The sequence below is a fragment of the Rhinolophus sinicus genome, linkage group LG07 (assembly GCF_036562045.2).
Source record: "Rhinolophus sinicus isolate RSC01 linkage group LG07, ASM3656204v1, whole genome shotgun sequence".
Lineage (NCBI taxonomy): Eukaryota > Metazoa > Chordata > Mammalia > Chiroptera > Rhinolophidae > Rhinolophus > Rhinolophus sinicus.
Window position 1 is genome coordinate 4720838 of NC_133757.1, and position 19163 is coordinate 4740000.

General features: G+C 46.0%; 1 protein-coding gene and 1 long non-coding RNA gene across 2 annotated transcripts in view; both read left to right on the forward strand.

Annotated features, from left to right (window-relative positions):
- The first annotated feature begins 6667 nt into the window (after positions 1 to 6667).
- Positions 6668 to 11622, forward strand: LOC109445687 (uncharacterized). Its single transcript, XR_002137070.2, has 4 exons — positions 6668 to 7327; positions 8505 to 8643; positions 9783 to 9883; positions 10190 to 11622. It is a non-coding gene; the product is annotated as an uncharacterized LOC109445687 (long non-coding RNA).
- A 1213-nt stretch (positions 11623 to 12835) lies between these two features.
- The window catches only part of ADAM12 (ADAM metallopeptidase domain 12), a 324013-nt gene continuing 317685 nt past the window's right edge, over positions 12836 to 19163 (forward strand). Inside the window, exon 1 of the mRNA XM_074338816.1 lies at positions 12836 to 13645. Within this exon, the coding sequence (XP_074194917.1) occupies positions 13558 to 13645 (88 nt within the window). The 5' untranslated portion in view covers positions 12836 to 13557. The remainder of the gene's footprint in view (positions 13646 to 19163) is intronic.

Below are 19163 nucleotides of genomic sequence, written 5' to 3' on the forward strand. Positions count from 1 at the left end.
GCTTTAAAATGTACATTTCTTTTGAACTAATAATCTTACTCCTGGCAGTCTATTCTAAGAAACACTTACAACATTTTAAAAGGACATTATGTACAAAATTTAATTACGGTGTTCTTTTCAAGAGAAAAAATTTAAATAAACCAAGTGTTCGACAACAGAGAAGTAGTTATAAAAAACGGTATATCCATTTGAAAAAGTCATTATACATCCACTAAAATGGCATGTATGAAGGACTTATCACCACTGGGAGATCAGTGCCAGCATTTCGGACTGACGACTTGGGTGGATGGGGTGTGTGTGTGGGAGGCCACCCTGAAAAGGCTTTCCTGGAGCCTCTGAGAAAGACGGGAAGTGTCTGGTCTGGGCCAGGCTCACCTCTCCCGTCGGGAAGAGAGAGCTCTCACCTGCTGAACAAGGCTTGCCAGGGGACCGCTCTCACAGGCGCAGTGAGCACAGAAGCCATCCAGAGCACAGCAGACAACACCTCACTTCCTCCCCATCCCGTGCCCTAGGTCATCCCATGACAATGATGCCTTGTCTCCTAAGCCTACTTGCAGCCTCAGAATTCTTCTCGGTAGAGCGTTCTGGAAACCACCACACCGACTGGAAATGACCCTCTGAATGAACCTATCTTGCCCCCTGAGCCAAGCCTTGGAGGTAAAATTGTAAGTAGAAACTCGTGGGCCATTAGTCTGGGGGCAGGAGAGGGTGAACAGTGGAGGAGTGAGAAGCCTGCGCCCAGAGCCACCAGCCAGCTGAGAGTGAGGGCCCGACTCCAAAAAGGTCCATTTTCAGAAACAAATGGTCACTGACCTGGGGGAAGGGGTTCATTTTAAAATTGTCTGAATGGTCCTGGTTTCCTTTGCATTTCACTCCAGGCTGTGAAGGCCCCATGGATTGCTCCCACACCTGAAGGCTCCTCTGAGACCTGGCTGAGTACGCCCTGTGAGGTGTGGCTGTCTCCCAACGCAGGGGAAGTGCAGCTCTCTGGGAATCTGGCCGGATGCAGCGATGACTTTGAAAAGCAGGAGGCTGTTCGTCCAGCCTTCTTGCCAGGGTCCAGGATAAATGTGGAGACGTAGGCTCTTAACTCCTGTGCAGACCGCAGACTGGGCCGATTGCCCCCCAAGGAGCAGAATCGGACTTGGTGATATAGGTCTAGGGGAGGCCAGTCCAGGCCAGAAGGAAACGGTCATTCTCTAATACGATTCATCCAATCTTACAACAACAAAAAAATTCATTTCTAAGATGAACACGGCCATAACTGCTGCTTGAAAAGAAGAGAAAATCATTAAAAAGAGCAATATGCTCAGTGCCAGTGCCTCCACCTTAGCAGCCGACCGTCCTCAGGGGCCTCTTCTAGCTCAGATGGGAAGGTTTAGAAACGTCGAGTCTCAAGGATTTGCCAGACAGCCCTGCACTATATACATGCATGTCAGGATGTTGGACCCAAGGGGTGAAGCAGCTGAAAAGGCAAAAAGAGACACAGTCCCCAGGAGTAAACCTCCAAGTGCAAGTTTGCATTTTCAAATCACTTTCACTTATGCCAAATGAGAGCTGCAAAGAAGTGACATTTGAAAAGTCCGAGTCCATGCAGAAGTAACAAAGACAACCATTATGTCAGACACAGCAGCCGTTCTTTGATGTTTGAAGGGCAGCTGACAGCGTGCCCAGGTGGAATTAGGGCTGGATTAGGAGGCAGCGAGTTTAGGGAAGAGGCTGGGTGAAAACGGTCTACAGTTTCAGACTTTGGTCTGCAGACAGTGTGACATGTGGACACAGAACCCAGACTCGGGGCCCAGACAAAGCGAGGCCGTGGGCAGCTGTATGCAACCTCCCTGCTGGGAAAGATGCAGTACCTGGGAAAGGAGCATGTTCAACGTGACCTGTCCCCTGTAGTCTGGGGCCTGGAGTAGGAACTGGCCTCTTCTTCCAGGATGTGAAGTCTTCATTTACACTATGGTGAGCAGAGAGACTGTTGTTCCCATTTTCTGCTTGGGAAAGGGTGAGAAAAAGTGGCTTTGGGGATGACACTCAGCAGAGATGGGCTGCACTGGCCTGGGAGGGAGTGCTTGCAGAGAGAGAGCCCCTGACCATCTTACCTGCGTCCCAGGGGAGGAAAACGCACTCCCCACCCCATCAACTGCTGCTCCTTTAAGCAGCTGCTTGGGAGTCTAGTTTTTATAAGAAAACCCAGTTCAGGAAGCACTGTGTGTCTCACAGTTCCAGAATGTGTGAGGCTGGCACATCGGACCTGATGCACTCTGTCCTTTTGCCAAGAAGAGCTTGTAAGTTGGTAGTAATTAAATGTGCTTATTTCTGTGTCAGCGAGTTTCAGTTCTGCCGCAGGTTGTTGTCCAAAGATTACAACGACCTCCGTCTTTCAAACAGGCTTCAAGGTAATGGCTGTATCGATGCTACTGTCGTTGGAATGTGCTTTTCTGGTGGTGCTGGAGCATTGCTTTAGGAAAATCTGGTGTCTGCAGTTCTTTCCTGGAATTGCAATTGTGGCTCTTTTTCAGGGGGAAGTCATAAGTCAGTTGTGAAAAGGCATCTCCTGAAGGAAACAGTGACCTGACCCAGATAAGAGGCTGGTCTTTCAGAGGGTGGTGGTGGTGAGTGTCCTCGGGGGTCTGGCCCCAGGCTTCCTCCATCCCCTCCTAGTCCCTGCTCTCCCCTCTGGACCAGGAGGACCAGGCACAGCTGTAGGCAGTGGACTCTGGATTTCTTTCTCCATATCTCTGTCCTTCTACCAGGAAAGTCACCCTCAATATCTTCCCCTGCCGAACTCCTATTAACTCTTCAAAACCTCGTCTCTTCCAGGAAGTGGTTCCTGGCCTCCACCACTACGTTTCCACACCCTGTGTGACCTCTATATAAACACTTCTAAGATCGGATTAAAATCCTTTTTTTAGGGATGGATAAGACAGTGTATCAACATGGGAAACTGTCAATACCTGTGAAGTAAAAACAATCTATTATAAAAAGTAGGTCCAGTATGATCTCAAATTGGGTTAAGATAGCTAAGTAGATAAAAATGTGTGTGAACCAAACTGCGATTCTCTGGAGAGAATAGTGGTATAGATAGGTTTTGCTTGCTTTCTTTGTGCTTTTATGCAGTTGCTAAAATTTTTATCGTGAACATCGTACTTGTTTTCTAATGCCACTATAACAAATTACCACACATTTAAAACAACAAAATTGATTATTTTACAGTTCTGTAGGTCGGAAGTCTGGTGTAGGTCTCACCAGGTGAAAATCAAGTTGTCGCAGGGCTGCATTCCCCTCTGGGAGCTTTGGGGATGGATCCATTTCCCGGCTTATCCAGGGTGTTGGCAGAATTTAGTTCTGTGTGTCATCAGTTCCCTTGGGGTCCCCATTTCCTTGCTGGCTGTCAGCTGAGGACATTTGCAAGTTCTAGAGGCCAGTCACACTGGTTTCAAAGCCCGTCACTGTGGGTCAAATCTCCCTGAAACCTTGAAACCTGTCCTGCCCCTGCCTCCCTCTTGTTTCTCAGACGGATGCTTCTGCCTTTACAAACATGGGGCCCACCCAGAAAACGCAGGCTCAGCTCCTTCTAAAGTCAGCTGATTAGCAACCTTGAATTAAGATCTTCCAACTTAATTCTCATTTGCCATGTAACTTAACAAATTCACAGGCATAACACTGGGTGTGGCGTGGGGGGAGAGGGAAGAAAGATATGAGACCATGGTGACCAAAACCTGTCTCCCACAAACATTTATTTTTAATTAACGAAAAAAATACCATTGAAACGGGAACCAATTTAAATGAGGTGAAGGAGTGTCCACCATCTCTTGGACTTTTAAAACAATAGTTAATCTTGGCTACAAATGGCTCATCACGTCTGTAAATATATAATTTTCTTAGTAACCTCTGGCTTCTTGGAATTCTCAACCCAAATTCCAAATCTCTTGGCAAAACTTTCTTCTTCTATTTTTTCTTTAAGAAGGAGCTTCCTTTTTCCTGATTTCAGAAGTCGTGTGCGTTTTCCCATGTGGCCAGTTTCCCCTCCCTGCATACCAGTCCGCCCGAGCGTGGGCAATCTCCTTCCCCATCCTGCCATCCTGGTTTGGCATGTGGCTTGTGTCACCCAGAGAACAGGAGCAAGGTGATGCAGTCAGAAGCTTGAAAACAGGATGCATGGTGGGACATGGCCTCCCTCCTGCTCTTTGGTCCCCTGACACCACCACGTGATGAGCCTGGACTGGCCCAAAGCAGAATGAGAGATGACTCAGTATAGAGATATCAAGCCCTGAGACCAACCAACCTGCCAACTACCTGAAAACGCAGGTGTGACCACACTAGGCCATCCTGAGCCAGCCTGGCTATCTGACCAGGATGACTGCAGAGACCCCCCACGCCAGTCTGGACCCAACAAACAGCCTCACTGACCCACAGAATCGTTACAAATGATATTTCTTGTTTCTTCATTTAAGCAACTAAATTTTGGTTGTATTTAATATGAAATGGTACTTAGAGACCACAATCCGAACACTAGAAGCATTCATTACTGGTGGGTTGGTCATTATTTCCAGAACTTTTGAGTACATTAAGCTAGAAAATACGTCTTTACAAATTAAATATATAATGAGTTTATCAAAATACTTTCAGTTAGAATTTAGGAGGTATTTTACTTGATTCTATTAATCTTAAATCTCAGAATAACCACCCTAACCCTACAGTCAATAATATGATGATTAAAAACCCTGCAGTTTGTACATACTTTTTGTTCTTAGGGTATGTCTTACTAATGTTGAATGTTTTAAAGTCGAATGGAATAGTTTCTGTCTTTGTGGTCATGCCAAAAATCAATATAGAGTTAGGTTTATTTGTTTCATTTTGCTTTTGACTTTCAGAGACTGCTTTTTTGAATATTCAATTTGTTTTTTAATTGTGTAAGAATATTTTCATGGTTTCAAAATCAAATACACAAGCCAAAGTCTGTTCAGAGAAATCTAACCTATTCCTTCCTATCTGTCACGTTCCTTGATTTCCCTTTTATGACTATTAAAATTAAAATTATGAATAATTAAAACATATTTACAGTTTATCTGTTCTTCTAAAAGCAATATAATATTAGTATAATGCTATACACGTACATGTCTATTCATACCACATCTCCTTGGATAAATGGTAGCTTACCATATACACTTTTCTCCACCTAGCTCTTGAGAGCAGTTTATAATGTCAAATATAGTAGTAATTCTTTTCGCATTCACTGAATAAGAAAATAAACAAGGACACAAAAAAATTACAATGCATTCAGTAGCACTTTTAAATAAATTCATTTAAGTAAATGTATTAATCCTCATATGTTGGTATATAATTGGAAAATGTTAGGCCACACATCTGTTCAACCTACAGTAAGTAACACTTGGTGCAAATTTCAACAACCAGGAACCAGAGAATTAATAAATTTCCATTTTCCCTTTTTTTTAGATGTCCCTTAAAAAAAAACAAAAAACTTTGAAACTTTGAAATAGTTTCAGGCTAAAAACAGAAAAGTTGCAAAGACAGTGCAGAGTTCTCGCATACCCTTCACCCAGTCTGTGCTGTTATCAGCACCTAAGATAACAGCACATTTGTCAAAGCCACAAACGCTCGTCCATTACTGCTAACTAAACCCCAGACTTTGTTCAAATTTCACTAGTTTTGTCACTAATGTCCCTTTTCTGTTCTAGGTTGCCATCCAGAATCCCACATTGCAGTTAATGTCTTTCCATTTTTAATTGACATAAAAATCTATCCTTAGAGAGGGTTCCATTTTATAGGTGGTAAGGGACGGAAACCAAATGGTTTCCTGGCAGTGGGACGATCACAGGCTTTAAGTCGTGATCTTGGTGCAATCTGCTGTTGTAAGAGGCGGTCTGGTTTAGAGGAAGGAAACACAGACTCTGGCGTTAGGCAGGCCTGGGTTTGAGTCCTAGTTTGGGTTTTCTGCTTAGGAGTTGTGATGTCTTGAGTAATTGATTTAATATCACAGAGCCTTAATTTTTCGTGTGTAGAATGGGAAGTTGACACATGCCTCGCAGAGTAGTAGGGAAGCTTCTACGTAATATATGTGAGGTGTCTGGACCACGATACATGCCCAAGCCGTGGTAATTATCATCATAGCATCCTTGTTGGGCAGGCTTATGAGTAGCTCTTAGGAACTGGCTGTGTGGCTATGTGCTATCCAGAGTATAATTCTCTCTTATAAAACGATAGGTCATTTTTATTCTGCCAGCTTCCTGTGTGGTTATAGCCCACGTATGCAGGGGGAGGTTTTGCCTCTAAAGCTGCCATGACTCTTCTGTCAATCATTGACTTCTGTTTATAAGATGAGGCTTTCCACCAACAGGCACTGACATTGTCCTGCAGGTATTTTACCAGAAAATAAGCATCTAACACGTTAACATATATGTCTTTTACTTCTGAAAGGGCTGTTGACACTTTTTAAGTACTTTTTGACAACGGCTTTTTTTTTCTTTGACAGAAAACAAATGCTCCTTTGTGGAAAATTACTCCAGCCTTGATTTCTGGGGTGTGTGTATGTGGGTGCCTCTGCATGTGTTTCTTCCTCTTCTTTTTCAGGAATACAAGAGGCTTTTGTGTCACTTTCTAAAATAGAACTCAAAAGTAGGTCAGTAAAAGGGCCATAAAATAGGCCAGTTGCCATCAGTCTACGCAGAGAAGGAAGTGGGGTTCAGCTCTAGAAGAGGGTCATGTTCAGACCTCTGCAGTCTGTTCTGTTAAGCCCTAAAAGGCCGTTTTGGGGGTAACACCAGATATGCTATTGCACTGTGGCTGAGTGCATGCGTTCTCTGTCTCCCGGATGGCTGCCTCTCGGACAGAGGTCATGGCGGCTGGACATCGGGACCACAGTGGCAGATTGAAGCCCGATGGTCACTAACTAGGACGCCCAGCACAGGTTTGGGGAAACCATTCTTCTCAGGGACAAATAAGCAAGGTACTTTCTTCCCTCTGTGGATAGGTGAAGAAGTGGCTGATTTGGAATAGCAAAACCACACTGTGGGTATTGCTTCTGGTGTTCCAGTGCAATGCCGTGGGACATGGAATCTCATCGCACATCACCCCGCCCCAGAGACGCGGCCGTTCCCTCTTGCTGCTGGACACATGCCTAAAAGGATTAGGCTGCAGGACTGGCTTTTACCTTACTTTTACGGGTTCCTCTTTAATGATATGCTACTTCCTCACCACTGCGGGTCATTTTTCCATATGGCACACGAGACTGTCTGCATCTACCCCCAAGAGGGACAGCATTTTCCTGATGGTGCAGGATTTTGATTTCCCAAGACTGGATTTGGTAAGGTTTCTTGGCGCTCTACCAGGTGGAAGGGGCTCTCTAATACAGGAGATTATAATTTTTTAAAAACCATCACATTTGATTTTGTGACCGAGGCTTTTCCATGTGACTTTCTGAGTTATTACCAACACACATTTCTAGTTTCAAATTATTCTGACTCATGCTCTCATTTATTTTTTCCATTGTTGGCAATATCTCCAAGTAACCACAGTCTTTATCCATTGTCTGATTACCAGAACAAAACAGAGTTTGAGGTTGTTTGGAGCTTTAAGAAGAGTTTTATTTTTGTTTCTCTTAAATTTAAAAATCATACCAGAAGTAACAGACTTAGTTAAAAACCAAAGATTTTAGAAAATCAAACGTGTGCTGGTACAGATTGCTAGTTCTTAGAAAGTCAGTCCTAGCTTGATTTACAAAGGTAATGGGCCTTACCTGGAATAATTATAGAGGTAATTGGGAGAATGATTTTGGAGAAGCATATGGAAAACCACAAAGTGCTAAACACTTTCAAATGTTGAGTGGCCCCATGTGGCTGAAGGACTGGGCTGTGTATCAGGATGGGGGTGGGAGAGAAAGGAGGTCAGCCCAAGTAGCCTTGGATATCCCATGATGCATTCTGTACCTTACTAAAGACCATGAGGACCCAGAAAAGTTTTCTCCAATTTTCATTTTAAAAGTGCCCTTGCAGCAGCAGTATCTGGCGTGACAGCAGAACAATCCCCAGGAGCCTGTGACTATTGTCAAGGCAGGCACCACGGTTCCCTAGCCCTGGGCCTGGAGTGGGGGTGGGGCAGAGGAGGGAGTGGACAGACTTCGGGGGGGGATTTCAGAGGTGGAATGGACAGGACTTGATGACTAATTAGAAGGGCACGATTGAGGGAGAGAGAAAGGAAAAGGTCAGCTGTGACTCAGGTTTTGGGCAAGCATCAACAGGGAGGAAATGAAAATGGAGGATCCTTGGGTTTAGATGGACCAGCTTCCAGTCCCAGCGGTACCATTTTCAAGTTTTGCTTTCATGGACAAGTCACTTTGCAGAGCCTCCATTTCCTCTTTCAAAAGAAGAGTAATTGACAGATTTCCGGGAGGGTTGCTGAGCTCCTGGAGGCCTGAGGCAGAGGAGATGCATGGTGGCCAGAGTTTAGGATTGTTTCAGGTATTCTCTCTATCACACATCTAGGGGCTCGTGAGAAGAGCGGCTGGTATCTGTGTCCCTGACTTCCAGCATGGGATGCAGAAGGAGCTCTGCGGATGTTCGGTCAACTTCTTTTCTTTCTTTCTCAGCCCAACCTAGGACAAAGAAAGCTGCAAAATCACTGGTGAGTATTGCTTAAGGGGGGAGGGGGTGCTGGCAGTGTTTATGCCCAAGGAGGTGCACCTTCCCCATTGATAGGTGTGGTAGGGATGCTGCTGGGTCAGGATGTGATGCTGCTGAAAAATGTCAAATGCTTGGTAACTGCTGAAAAATTAAAGCTATATCAGATCCCAGTGCAGAGTTTAGTGCACAAAGAAGAACAATGGGTCCCAGGCCCCAGAAATGTTGAGTTGGCTTTTCTGACTGAGTCCATTAAGTAGTTAATGGGAGAAAGGAGTCCAGCATAAAAGTGCTCACAGGATGCAGAACCAGAACTGAGAGAAGTCAAATCAGCATGGGCCCAAAGACTGAGATCCAGGAAATAGACCGAAATAACGACAGTGAAGCAAAAGGGCTGCGTGTGGCACGAGCAAGGGCACGTAGTGATGGAACAGAGGGCCACCCCCACCCCCGTCAGATCAGCCTACCTCCCCAGAACCACCTACGATCACTCCTTCACCCCAAAAGAGGAGTTAAGTCTCAACTCAGAGGGACCCAGCAGCAATAAACCAGGCCTCCCTCTGCTTCCCATGGCCTCGGGCAGAACTTCCTGGAGCTCCATGGCCACATTGGGTTTCCACAGTTTAAGAGAAATCAGGAAATTGGAGAGGATCCAAGGGAGAGCAAAACCCATGATTAAAGAGAGTGTGAATAGGACCCAAGAGGCAAGTTAAAGAAATTGGGGTTGATTTGCCTAAAATAGTAAAGAGGAATGGGAACTGCACTCAAATACATGAAGAGAGGCCAGTGTCCATTGTTTTCCAATTTCAAGAGCAGAAAATAAGAGGCAGACGGCCTAATTTGCCACAAGAGAGACGAGGTAAAGGAGTTTCCTAAGTGTATGCATGTCTTGGAATAGTCTTCACCCGAGTTACTGTAAATGGCTGGTGTCCATCCCTGGGGGGAAGCGTGCTGGACACCAGCTTATCTCCAGAGTCCCTACCCATCCCAGCTTACCTGGCTTCTTGTGACCTTGTGCATCTTTTCAGAGCAGAAACCTGACAAGTGAGTGGCCAGCCTGGACAAATTCACTTGCTCTGGTACGTCTGTCCATCCAAGAGCAAGCATGAACTTTAATCACATTTTCTCTTTGATGTGTTCAAGATCCGATCAACAGCAAAATGCCTGCAGGTTTGGGGGCAGCTGGGAAAAAATGTCTTACAGCTTCCGGAAGTGGCAGTTTAGATCAGATCACTGTGCGACTGGTAAGCGGGCCGTGAAAATACTCAGAGGACCTTGTGAAACTCCACCCCCCTAGACAGTTTCCTCTGGGTGTCCTGGTGGCCCTTATTCCTGATTGTGTGATGTAATGGAAGTATCAGGATTGTGAGGGGGCTCTGCGGGAGGAGGTAAAGCCATGGGTTCTTAAAGTGAGAAGATTTGTGAAAAGAAAAATGGGCTACATGTTATTGCAGGCTGGGAGGATCATGAGTCTTCATCTCCCCAAGAGATGGAACTAAAAAGATTTCCGAAGTTTAATGACGGGGTGATTGTATTTGTTTATTTTGCAGCAAGCTGGGGGACTGTGCTTGGACAGATAAAAGCTGTTTTGTGAGCCTGTGTCTGAAGCTCCATCAATAGGTCAAGCTGCAAGAGGCCAACCCTTTGCTTACTGCAGAAATCGGGAGTGGCTGCCTGCAAAATCCTGGCTTAGGAAAATCTGCCTCCATTTTTCATCTGCTTGTACTCAAAGTGGATTGAGCTAAATGAGAGCCTGGGTAAGAAATAAGTACCCTGTTCACTGTGAGTGTCCAGGCTGTAACACCAAAATAGCACACAGGAAACGGTATTGCAGAGGTCAATTCTTCTGGGAAGGAAGGGACAACAAGCCATCTATCTGAAATTTTAATGAGCAGATCCTGGCCTCTGACCCCATACCATTACCTAACAATCCAGTATTGAATGCCATGTCGGCTTCCATTTCCTGTGAATGAGGAGGCAGAGTTCCCATCTAAAGACTGACCATCTGCCAGACGAAAGATACACTCTATGCCTAGTTGGCTGTTACTGATGAGCACGAAGTCTTTCTGGAAAGTGTCAGTCAGGCTCCTTGCTTCACAGAGATAGGGAATCAGAAGCTTGAGAAACCAAGGCTGGGGGCGAGGATTTTCTATCCTGTCTTCCCCGCCCCCTGTATTGGCTGTTTTGTTTCATTCAGTCAAAAACAAAGCGAGGACAGTCTTTGGGCACACTTAGCCCTTTGGAGAGAGCTTTGCAACTGCCAGGTTTTTTTTTGTGTTTTGTTTTTTAAAGGACATCTATAGTCAAGAGTAACAGCTGAAACTTAAAGAACAAAAAGACTGGATTATTAGGAGAGAAACTGTATAAAGCCCCCAATCCACTGCACAGCACATCTTTGGTCCATTATAAGCAAGCAATTGAACCCGTCAGAATGATTCAAAAGGCAGCAGCTAGACTCATCCTAAAGCAAGTCCGCCGCGCTGACCTAACAGGAAACAAGTTTTAATTGTCTGCCACGGCGTTTCTGAAAGTCCTGTGGTACACAAGTATCAGAACTACCTGAGTACTTGGGAAAACTGTCATCCCCAGACTTTCCTGACGAGAATCTCCAGTGTGAATGCCAGGGGATATAAATTCTTCACCAAAGCCAGGAATCTGGTGGTTGGGAGGGCATTGCATTGGCTCATTTAATGCTCACTCCCACCTGGGAGCTTTGTATTTTATTTGCACTTGATAGATGCCAACCATTGGAAGTCAGGGTTAAAGACACAGGCGGTGTCTGCAAACAGATCTCCAGCGGGTTCCGACTGGCCCCTGAGCCGTGTGATCAAAGCTGCTGAACCTCCGTGCACTGCACTTTCTCATCCATAAGCTCAAGATTTTAAAGCTAAATAATGTATGGGAAGCGTTTTAGCACAATACTCTGATTCTATGAAGAATGTAATAAATAATGCAGGAGTTAACAAACAAGCGAATGATTATTAAATTGGTTAAGTAACCAACTCCCACTGTTCAAGAGTCATGGTTTGTCAGTTAGCCTACCAGACAGAAAAGCCTTTGAAGGCAAGAGGCATTTCTCATTAGTTTGCTTTCCTAAGCACTTGGAACAGTGTTGCTAATTGCTGATGGAAGCAAATGAATGAACAAAGAAAGGACTGCACAGAGCCCGGAAGTAGTAGGGCTGGGTTTAAACGGGCTGGGACCCAGGCCTTGCCTCCAGATGGAATGTTGAGATGTCCTGGTGCTGAGAAGGGGACCCTTGGGGCAGTGCCTCTAGCTTTTTTTTTTTTTTTTTTTAAAGGCCTGTACTTTCTTGAGAGGGTTGACCTGGGTTCTTTCGAACACTACAAAAATCAGGGGATGGGAGGGAAATAGTGAGAAAAGCTACACTCCAGGAGGAAGACATGATGGGGGAAGGAATTTCTTCAAACGTTGGCTACCCACCTATTAGAATGGGGCCCATCCCGGGAATCGGTGGTAGGTCACGGGACAGATTTCTACAGGTGGTTATCCTTCCTAGCTCCACAGCAGGGTCACCTGGGGCTTTGAGCACTCTTAGGCTCTGCCCCGCTTAGGAGATTCTGAGTTAAAGGATCTGGGTGGGAGTGGCATCATCTTGTTAACCTTTGTGGCTCCAAGAAGATGCCAAAGTTGGGAGTCACCATAGTCCCCTATAAGGTGGGGACAACCATCCCGGTTACATCCAGCTCCTTTATTTAGTCTGTGGCTCCCAATGGCCCCCAGAGGCCAACAAGTCCTGTTATAAAACCTGACACTCAGTAAGTCTCTCAGGTGGAAGACACGGAGACCACCAAGAACTAGGATTTGAAGGCGAAGCCCTCCATTCACACCACTCGTGTTTCCCAAGCACCCCGTACTCCCCAGGAGAGACCCATTCCAGAGGCGTGGGACTGTGCCCGGGATCTGTATTTTTAAAAGACAAACCCAGTTACTTCTCATAAACAAGAAAGTTTGGGAAACATCGCTGTACATCCTTTTCTGGGTCCACGCCATGGAAAAGAAAAGTGAGTCAATGTATCAACATAAAACCTAAAGCAGTACATCAAAAGCTTAATGCCCAGACGCTGTGTGCCTGAGTCCAAGTTTATTTCTCAGGCACCAGACGTCCGTTGTGGGGCTTAGGTGACGTCCCGGGATGCCCGCCGGCCTGGGGACCGCCTTTCAGACCTGTTACCCGCGTTCCACGGGTTCTCGGCGAGCCGGGGAGCGAGCAGCCTAGTCATCATTTCCAGCCTCAGACTGGAAAGCTGGACCGTGCAGCCGCGCGTGCTCTTGGCAGCCGGGCGCTCGGGGCCCGGCGGCCACTTCTTCTTGGGGCGGGGATGTGTGCGCTCCGGGCGCCCGCGCCGCCACCGAGCCACGTCTGTGCCGCCGGGGCGCGCAGCCCAGGAGGCTCCCTGCACCGAGCCGTCCCGGGGGTGGGCGAGCGCGGGCTCTGGGCGGGACCCTGGCGGGGGACCCTGAGCGGTCTCTAGGACCCGCGGGACGCCGCCGGCGGGCGGGGTGCGGGGGAGACCATAATTTGTTCCGTGGTAATGAGACGGTGACTGTTGGCCGTGGATCCATTTCACAGGCCTGCCCTCTCTCACTAACGATCTTCCTCGTCCCCGGGCCAACTCGGACAGCTTGCTCATTTACTGCAACGGTCAAGGCTGGCTGGTGCCAGAACAGCGCGCGCGCGCACACACGGGGTGGGGGGGGGGAGAAACTTTTTTAAAAAAATGAAAGCCTAGACTAGCTCGTCGGCGGCGCGGGCGCTGCGCGAGGGGTTCGGAGCTGACTCCCCGCGGCAGGAAATCCCTCGGGTCGCGACGTCCGGCCCCGGCTCGGCGCCCGCGTGGGATGGTGCGCGCTCGCGGCCGGGCACCGAGAGCTGCAGCACCGAAGGCCGGCCACCATGGCAGCTCGCCTGCCGCCCGCGCCCCCCGCCCGCGCCCTCCTGCTCGCCCTGGCCGGGGTCCTGCTGGCGCCTCGCGCTGCCCGAGGTAAGTCGCCGAGCCCAGGAGGCTCCCTGCCGGTTCCCCGGCTCTCCTTTCTCGCCTGCCGCCTGGGGTCACCCGCTGGCTGCCCCCGGTCGCCCCTCACGTAGCACTGGGGGGACGCCGAGTGGCGGGGCTGCCCCGCGAGGCGCGCACCGGGTTGTGTCTGCGGAGCCCCCGGGCTCCAGCTCCCAGCGCAGAGAGGAACCCCCCTCCAGGTGCCAATTCCCGGGGGAAGGAGGGAACGCTTGGCTGAGGGCCTGGAAGCCGCCAGCGCGCAGCCCGGACGGCATAGCCTCGGGGCTGCGCCCCCATCCCCTGCCCTCTCGGGTGTCATTTGCCAGGCTGTCTCTCTGTCTTGACAGTTACACGTGTCGCCAGGGATGACGTGCGTCGAGTCATCTTATCCTCTCCCTTGGTGAATCTCCCCCACCCCAAGTTTTGGGTCAAGCCTCCCTGAGGTTTCTCTTTCCATACCTCTCCCCAAGGGACACACTAGGGAGACGCACAGTAACCACGCAGGTGAGCCATCCGCTTCTCCTCAGGTGTGCGTTCCACAGCGGTCTCCATTTCTTAAAAATGACTTTTGCCTACGTTATTTTTCTTTCCCTCTTTTGTTAAGTCCGGATCGCTCCCCAGTTGCCATTGGCGGCCAAACTTGAGCAGAATTTTTCCGCCGCCCGCCACTCGGTCAGTTTCTCGACCATAAATAATCGCTTAAATCAACCTTGTGCAAAGCGACAACTCATTTCGAAGTTACAGTATGGATATTATAGCTGTTTCATAGATCTAGATTTTCCCGAGTTGTATCACCCTAAAAGTGGGCAACTGCGGGTCCTTTCTTCTGGCATAATGAGGCCTCACCCAGCAGGTGCCTTTTTAAAAATTCGAAGCTTGCCCTCGTCGCCGCCGCCGCCCCCCACCACCTCTGCCGCTAGAGGCGCTGTCTGTCTAGCAATGAATGACAAGCCGTGACCTCCAACTCTAAATTTCTATGGTTCTATACACAGACATTTCTTTTCAACGACTAGCCTCAATCACGAACAGTTACCACTTTATGGTACGTTTTATTCTGCAATTGCCACAGCTACCCTCCTCCCCCACCGCATTTCTGCAATGTGGCTAAAACCCAGCTCTCGTTAAAATCCACACAGCAAGGAAGACCAATTGGGGGAATTGATTAAATAAGAGGCTTGCACAAGGCAATGAAGAAGCAATGAGAAAGCCAAGAAGGAATACAGCTGACGTTTAGTTAAAGTACTCTGTGACCTGCAGATGAAAATAATAGTACTCAGAAGTGTTTTTGAAAAACTTTTGTACAAATTGGTTCTTTAGAATGTTTCTTGAGAAAGAACTTTTTAAAAACTGAAACAATCTCAAAGTGTGCCTGAGGTGCCCTTGAACTTGGCATATACTCTATACACATAAACAGAAGTCCACTGCGTATGGGTGATATTATTTTTTTACAGGCAAATGTTTACTAAATCAAGCTAATAATGGGAAAGTATTTCATGGAGGGCGGGGGCTCTTATTATTTTATGACTGCAGCTTTGGTGGAGACAGTTTATCCTTAGGATAGATGACTCAGAAGAGAAAGCCAGGGAGGCCTAAACATTTTGAATAGGTTACATGTTGTGATACCCCAGGATTCACTGCTTGTTTACCTTGGGTCCTCAGTATTAAGTCTTAAATCTATCAATGCTCCAAATCATAGCACTGAGGTTGTTTTAAAAAATCCAAACATATAATGAAACATTTCTTCATGTTGGCAAGAGAAAAGGAGGAATTGTTACTTGTTGAAGGCAGAGTACATCCTGGGGTTTGTCTTCCTGTGTGTTACCCTGAGCCCCAGAACAATTACCTAGTTAGTACCCTTCAGTGGCATGTCACCCCTAATAGGTCCAAAACACAACCCTAGACCCCAAACCCTCTACTCCTGAATCCATTCCTTCCCCAGTATTCCCAACTCAGTAATAACATCCTCTGCCTTCTCCAGATGTGTCATGCTAACACCTGGGAAGTCAACCCTGAGTCACCCCTTTCTCTCCATAAGCCACCAAGCTCCAAAATGTATTCCCATCTACCCGCTGCCCTCCGTTTTAAAGTGTGCCTCTCCTAACACATACTACCTTTTCTTTTTCTTTTTTACTTTATGTCTTCTGCAGAAGCCTCTGCTCTCTAGTACGGTGGCCTCCTACCTGGTCTGCTGACTCCCACCTGTCCCCATGTGGTGTGTTCCTCCCAATACCACATCCAAAGTCCCTGTTGTCCATTGTGAGTTAGATCGTGCAGGTTTCCTGTTCCTGTGGCTCTCAGGAAAGAAAAATCCAAACCTCTGGATAACCTAACCCCTGTTTTTCCTCTCTAATCTCCTTTCTTACCCTTCTCGCCTCGCTCACTGCACCCCAGCCACTCTGGCTTCTCTTTTTTCCAGCTTTCCAAAATAGTGTCGCCGTAATTTTTAAACACAATATTTAATGTTTGCATTATGAAAACTGCAAATACTATTCACAGTTGAGCCACCCAGTGTTCTGTGATTCCATTTTATCCCTCTTGCAACTTTTTGTTTTTCCTAGAGTTAATCATTGATTTTTTTTTATTATTTTTTTATTTTTTTTTTACTGTTTTGCTTTGTTTCCTATGTACTAATATCTACTTGCAAACTTTCTGAGAGAACTATTCAATTCCTTTCAACATTATCAAACACATCAGGTAACCTACCCATTATTTTTTCTTGGTGTCCTCTCTCCTGGAGCCCTTTATCCTCCTGTTCCAATATAAACTGGTTACTTTTTAGGCATACAGTCTGTCTCAGTACTACCCTTATCACCAAGATGCTAGAAATTGCTCTTGTAGCCATCCTGTATTGGATCACTTGTTTTCTGAGCACCACAATTGTCCCTTTCTTAGTTTATTCCTTGTTTCTGTGGAGCACATTTTCTAGTAATTTCCTGAGGAAGGGGGTGTGAGAGGTAAACTTTTCTGATAAGTTGTTAGAATGCTTTCTTTCACCTGCAAATAACAGAAAATCTGACTACAGCAATTAAAAAACAGTATTTTTTCTTTACCTTTAGGTAACATGCAGTTGTGAAATAGCTGGTGTAGCGGGTGAGTTATACTATTAGGGAATCAAGCTGTTAGTTTTGCTTGTATCCGCCATTCTTACACGTTGACTTTTGCCGTACGCTTCCTGCCTCGTGGTCTCATGATGGCTGCTGTACCTTTTGGCATTATGTCGGCATTTCCAGCAGCAATAGTACAACTGACCTGTTAAGCCTGGGATCTTGAGTACAGAACTTCTCTGTTACAGTATCTCCAGAAAACACATCTCCTAGTCTGTTGGGGAGTGAGGGGAAGTCACCTAGCTCTGCTGACTTTGTAAGGAACCTAGGGCTCTAACTTCTCCTTGGCTGGTCATTCAGCCCAGCTGTGTTGGCCACCAGTGCCTCCCATTCCCAAGCCTTCCTGGGGTTCTGTGCGTCCATCTCACCATCTTGATGGCTTCCCTCCTCCCCAGGCAACAAGGCTCCAGCTAAGTAGGTAACCACTTACCTGTCCTCTTTCATATCCCAAAGCTTTGTTGCTTTCTCTCGCCTGTTGTTACCTTCTCTCCAATTTTTTTATTGTTATTATTATTCTTTATCGCAGGGTTTCGAGAGGGAGTGCAGATAAGCACCTGTGGGTCTCCCGCATCCATCTAGAAGTCAGTCCATGCTGTTGCTACTGCACTCTGCGTACAGACGTTTCCTTTCCCTCACTTGTCATTTGGCACTTTTTATTCCTTCCTTGTGGAAACAAAAATTACACCCATTTTTAAATGTTTTGAAACTTTCTTTTAAAAATCTATATATACTCAAAGTCAACATATACCTAATTAGATAGATGATGCAGCTGTGGGAACTGTAAAGATTTTTTTTTTTTTTTTTTTTTTTTTTTTTTCTGTTTTAGGAAATGCAGCTACATCATCTAAAGAAGCTAAGCATATTTCTTCCTGGTGTAGATGATGCTGTAATGAGCTCATTACAGTTGCAAAATTTTTTTTTTGTTTTTGAATCAGAGTGTGTTCCAGAGGCCTTTTTAAGCTAAATTGTTCCTGCAGCATCTATAATTTATAAAGACAGGTGTGAGAAACATTTTCAGATGTTTCTGCTGTACCAAATGGCCAGCCCAATAGCCCTTTGGCTGTGCGCCCATCGGGAGCGGTATTAAACAGCCCTGGAGGATGTACCATTCTTTAATCATTAGCATTCTGGGATTGGGAAAGTGAAGTTGGTATAATCTAGGCAGAAGGTGTTAGGAAATAGCTTCTGTGCATTTTTAGTAGCTGTTTCTTTATGGGTTTTTTGCTGTTCTTTGTTTGTTTTAGTATTTTATGAAACCTAAAGTTTTTATACCAGCACAGTTCAAAAAAAGCATTTATTGAGTGCTTTGGTGTCAGGAGTTGTTCTAAGATCTTTGCATGCACTGGGTCATCCAATCCTCATGGAAGAATCGTGTTGTTTTTCCTGTTATTACCCTCGCTCCACAGAGGAGGAAACTGTGGCTTCAAATGGTGAGTATTTGCTAAGTGTCAGACGCAGGGCCATGTCTAGGCTGTCTCATGATGGAGACCATGTCTTAACCTAACCATGATAAACATTTTATAATCTCTGTACTCTGTCTTTGGAGTGATGGTAATGTTGATAGCAATGTGATTGTAATTTAGTTTGGTTTTAATCAGAATGGTAATGTACTTCAATTAAACTTTATTTGTCAATTGAAATGTATACATTGAATATCATGCTCCCTAACAGCAGCCATTTCAGTCTTCATACTCCAGCTCAATTTTCATTCTTCTTCCTGGTGCTTTATTTAATGCCCAACATGCCATGGCTCCAGTTGATAGGTGAGATGGAGAAGCTGAATAATTCAGTATCATATTGGTATTTTGTAGCCTTTAAGCTTTTATGTCATTCCTAAGGCTGCATTAGGAGCTCAGTTTCTAGGCAAGTGCTTAAAAATTGGGCAGCCTCATTGGGCTAATTCTGGACCTCCCGTCTGTCCACCTGCTCCTGGAAGCTGTGGCCTCCCCGATCAGCTTAGATGACCCGTTCTTAGAACTGTTGATGTACCCCAACATGTCACCCCCCAGCACGGCATGGTGAGCATTGCATTTTAGCCAAATGCTTCCTTGTTTTGTATTTTGCTCTATTTGTAATTAAAGCCAAGATAGGATTTAAGCATTTCTTATGAGATTTGTGTTCACATGACTCTGAATATCATCAGACAACCTGGTTTTGCTTTTTTGGTTTTTAAATCCTGGGCTATTTGATAGTGTTCTTGGGAGCCTGAATTAGCATTTAGCATCTGTGTTATGTCTTAAAGTACAATGGGATGGATATATTCCTGAGGTGAAGTATACTAAGTACGATTTCTGAACTAAAATCATTTTTCCAGCTACTTTCAGTATAATTGAGATATGATCATGAAAAAATGAGTGAAAAAGGATTATGGTCCCTGTCATCTGTTATAAAATGTGAAATAT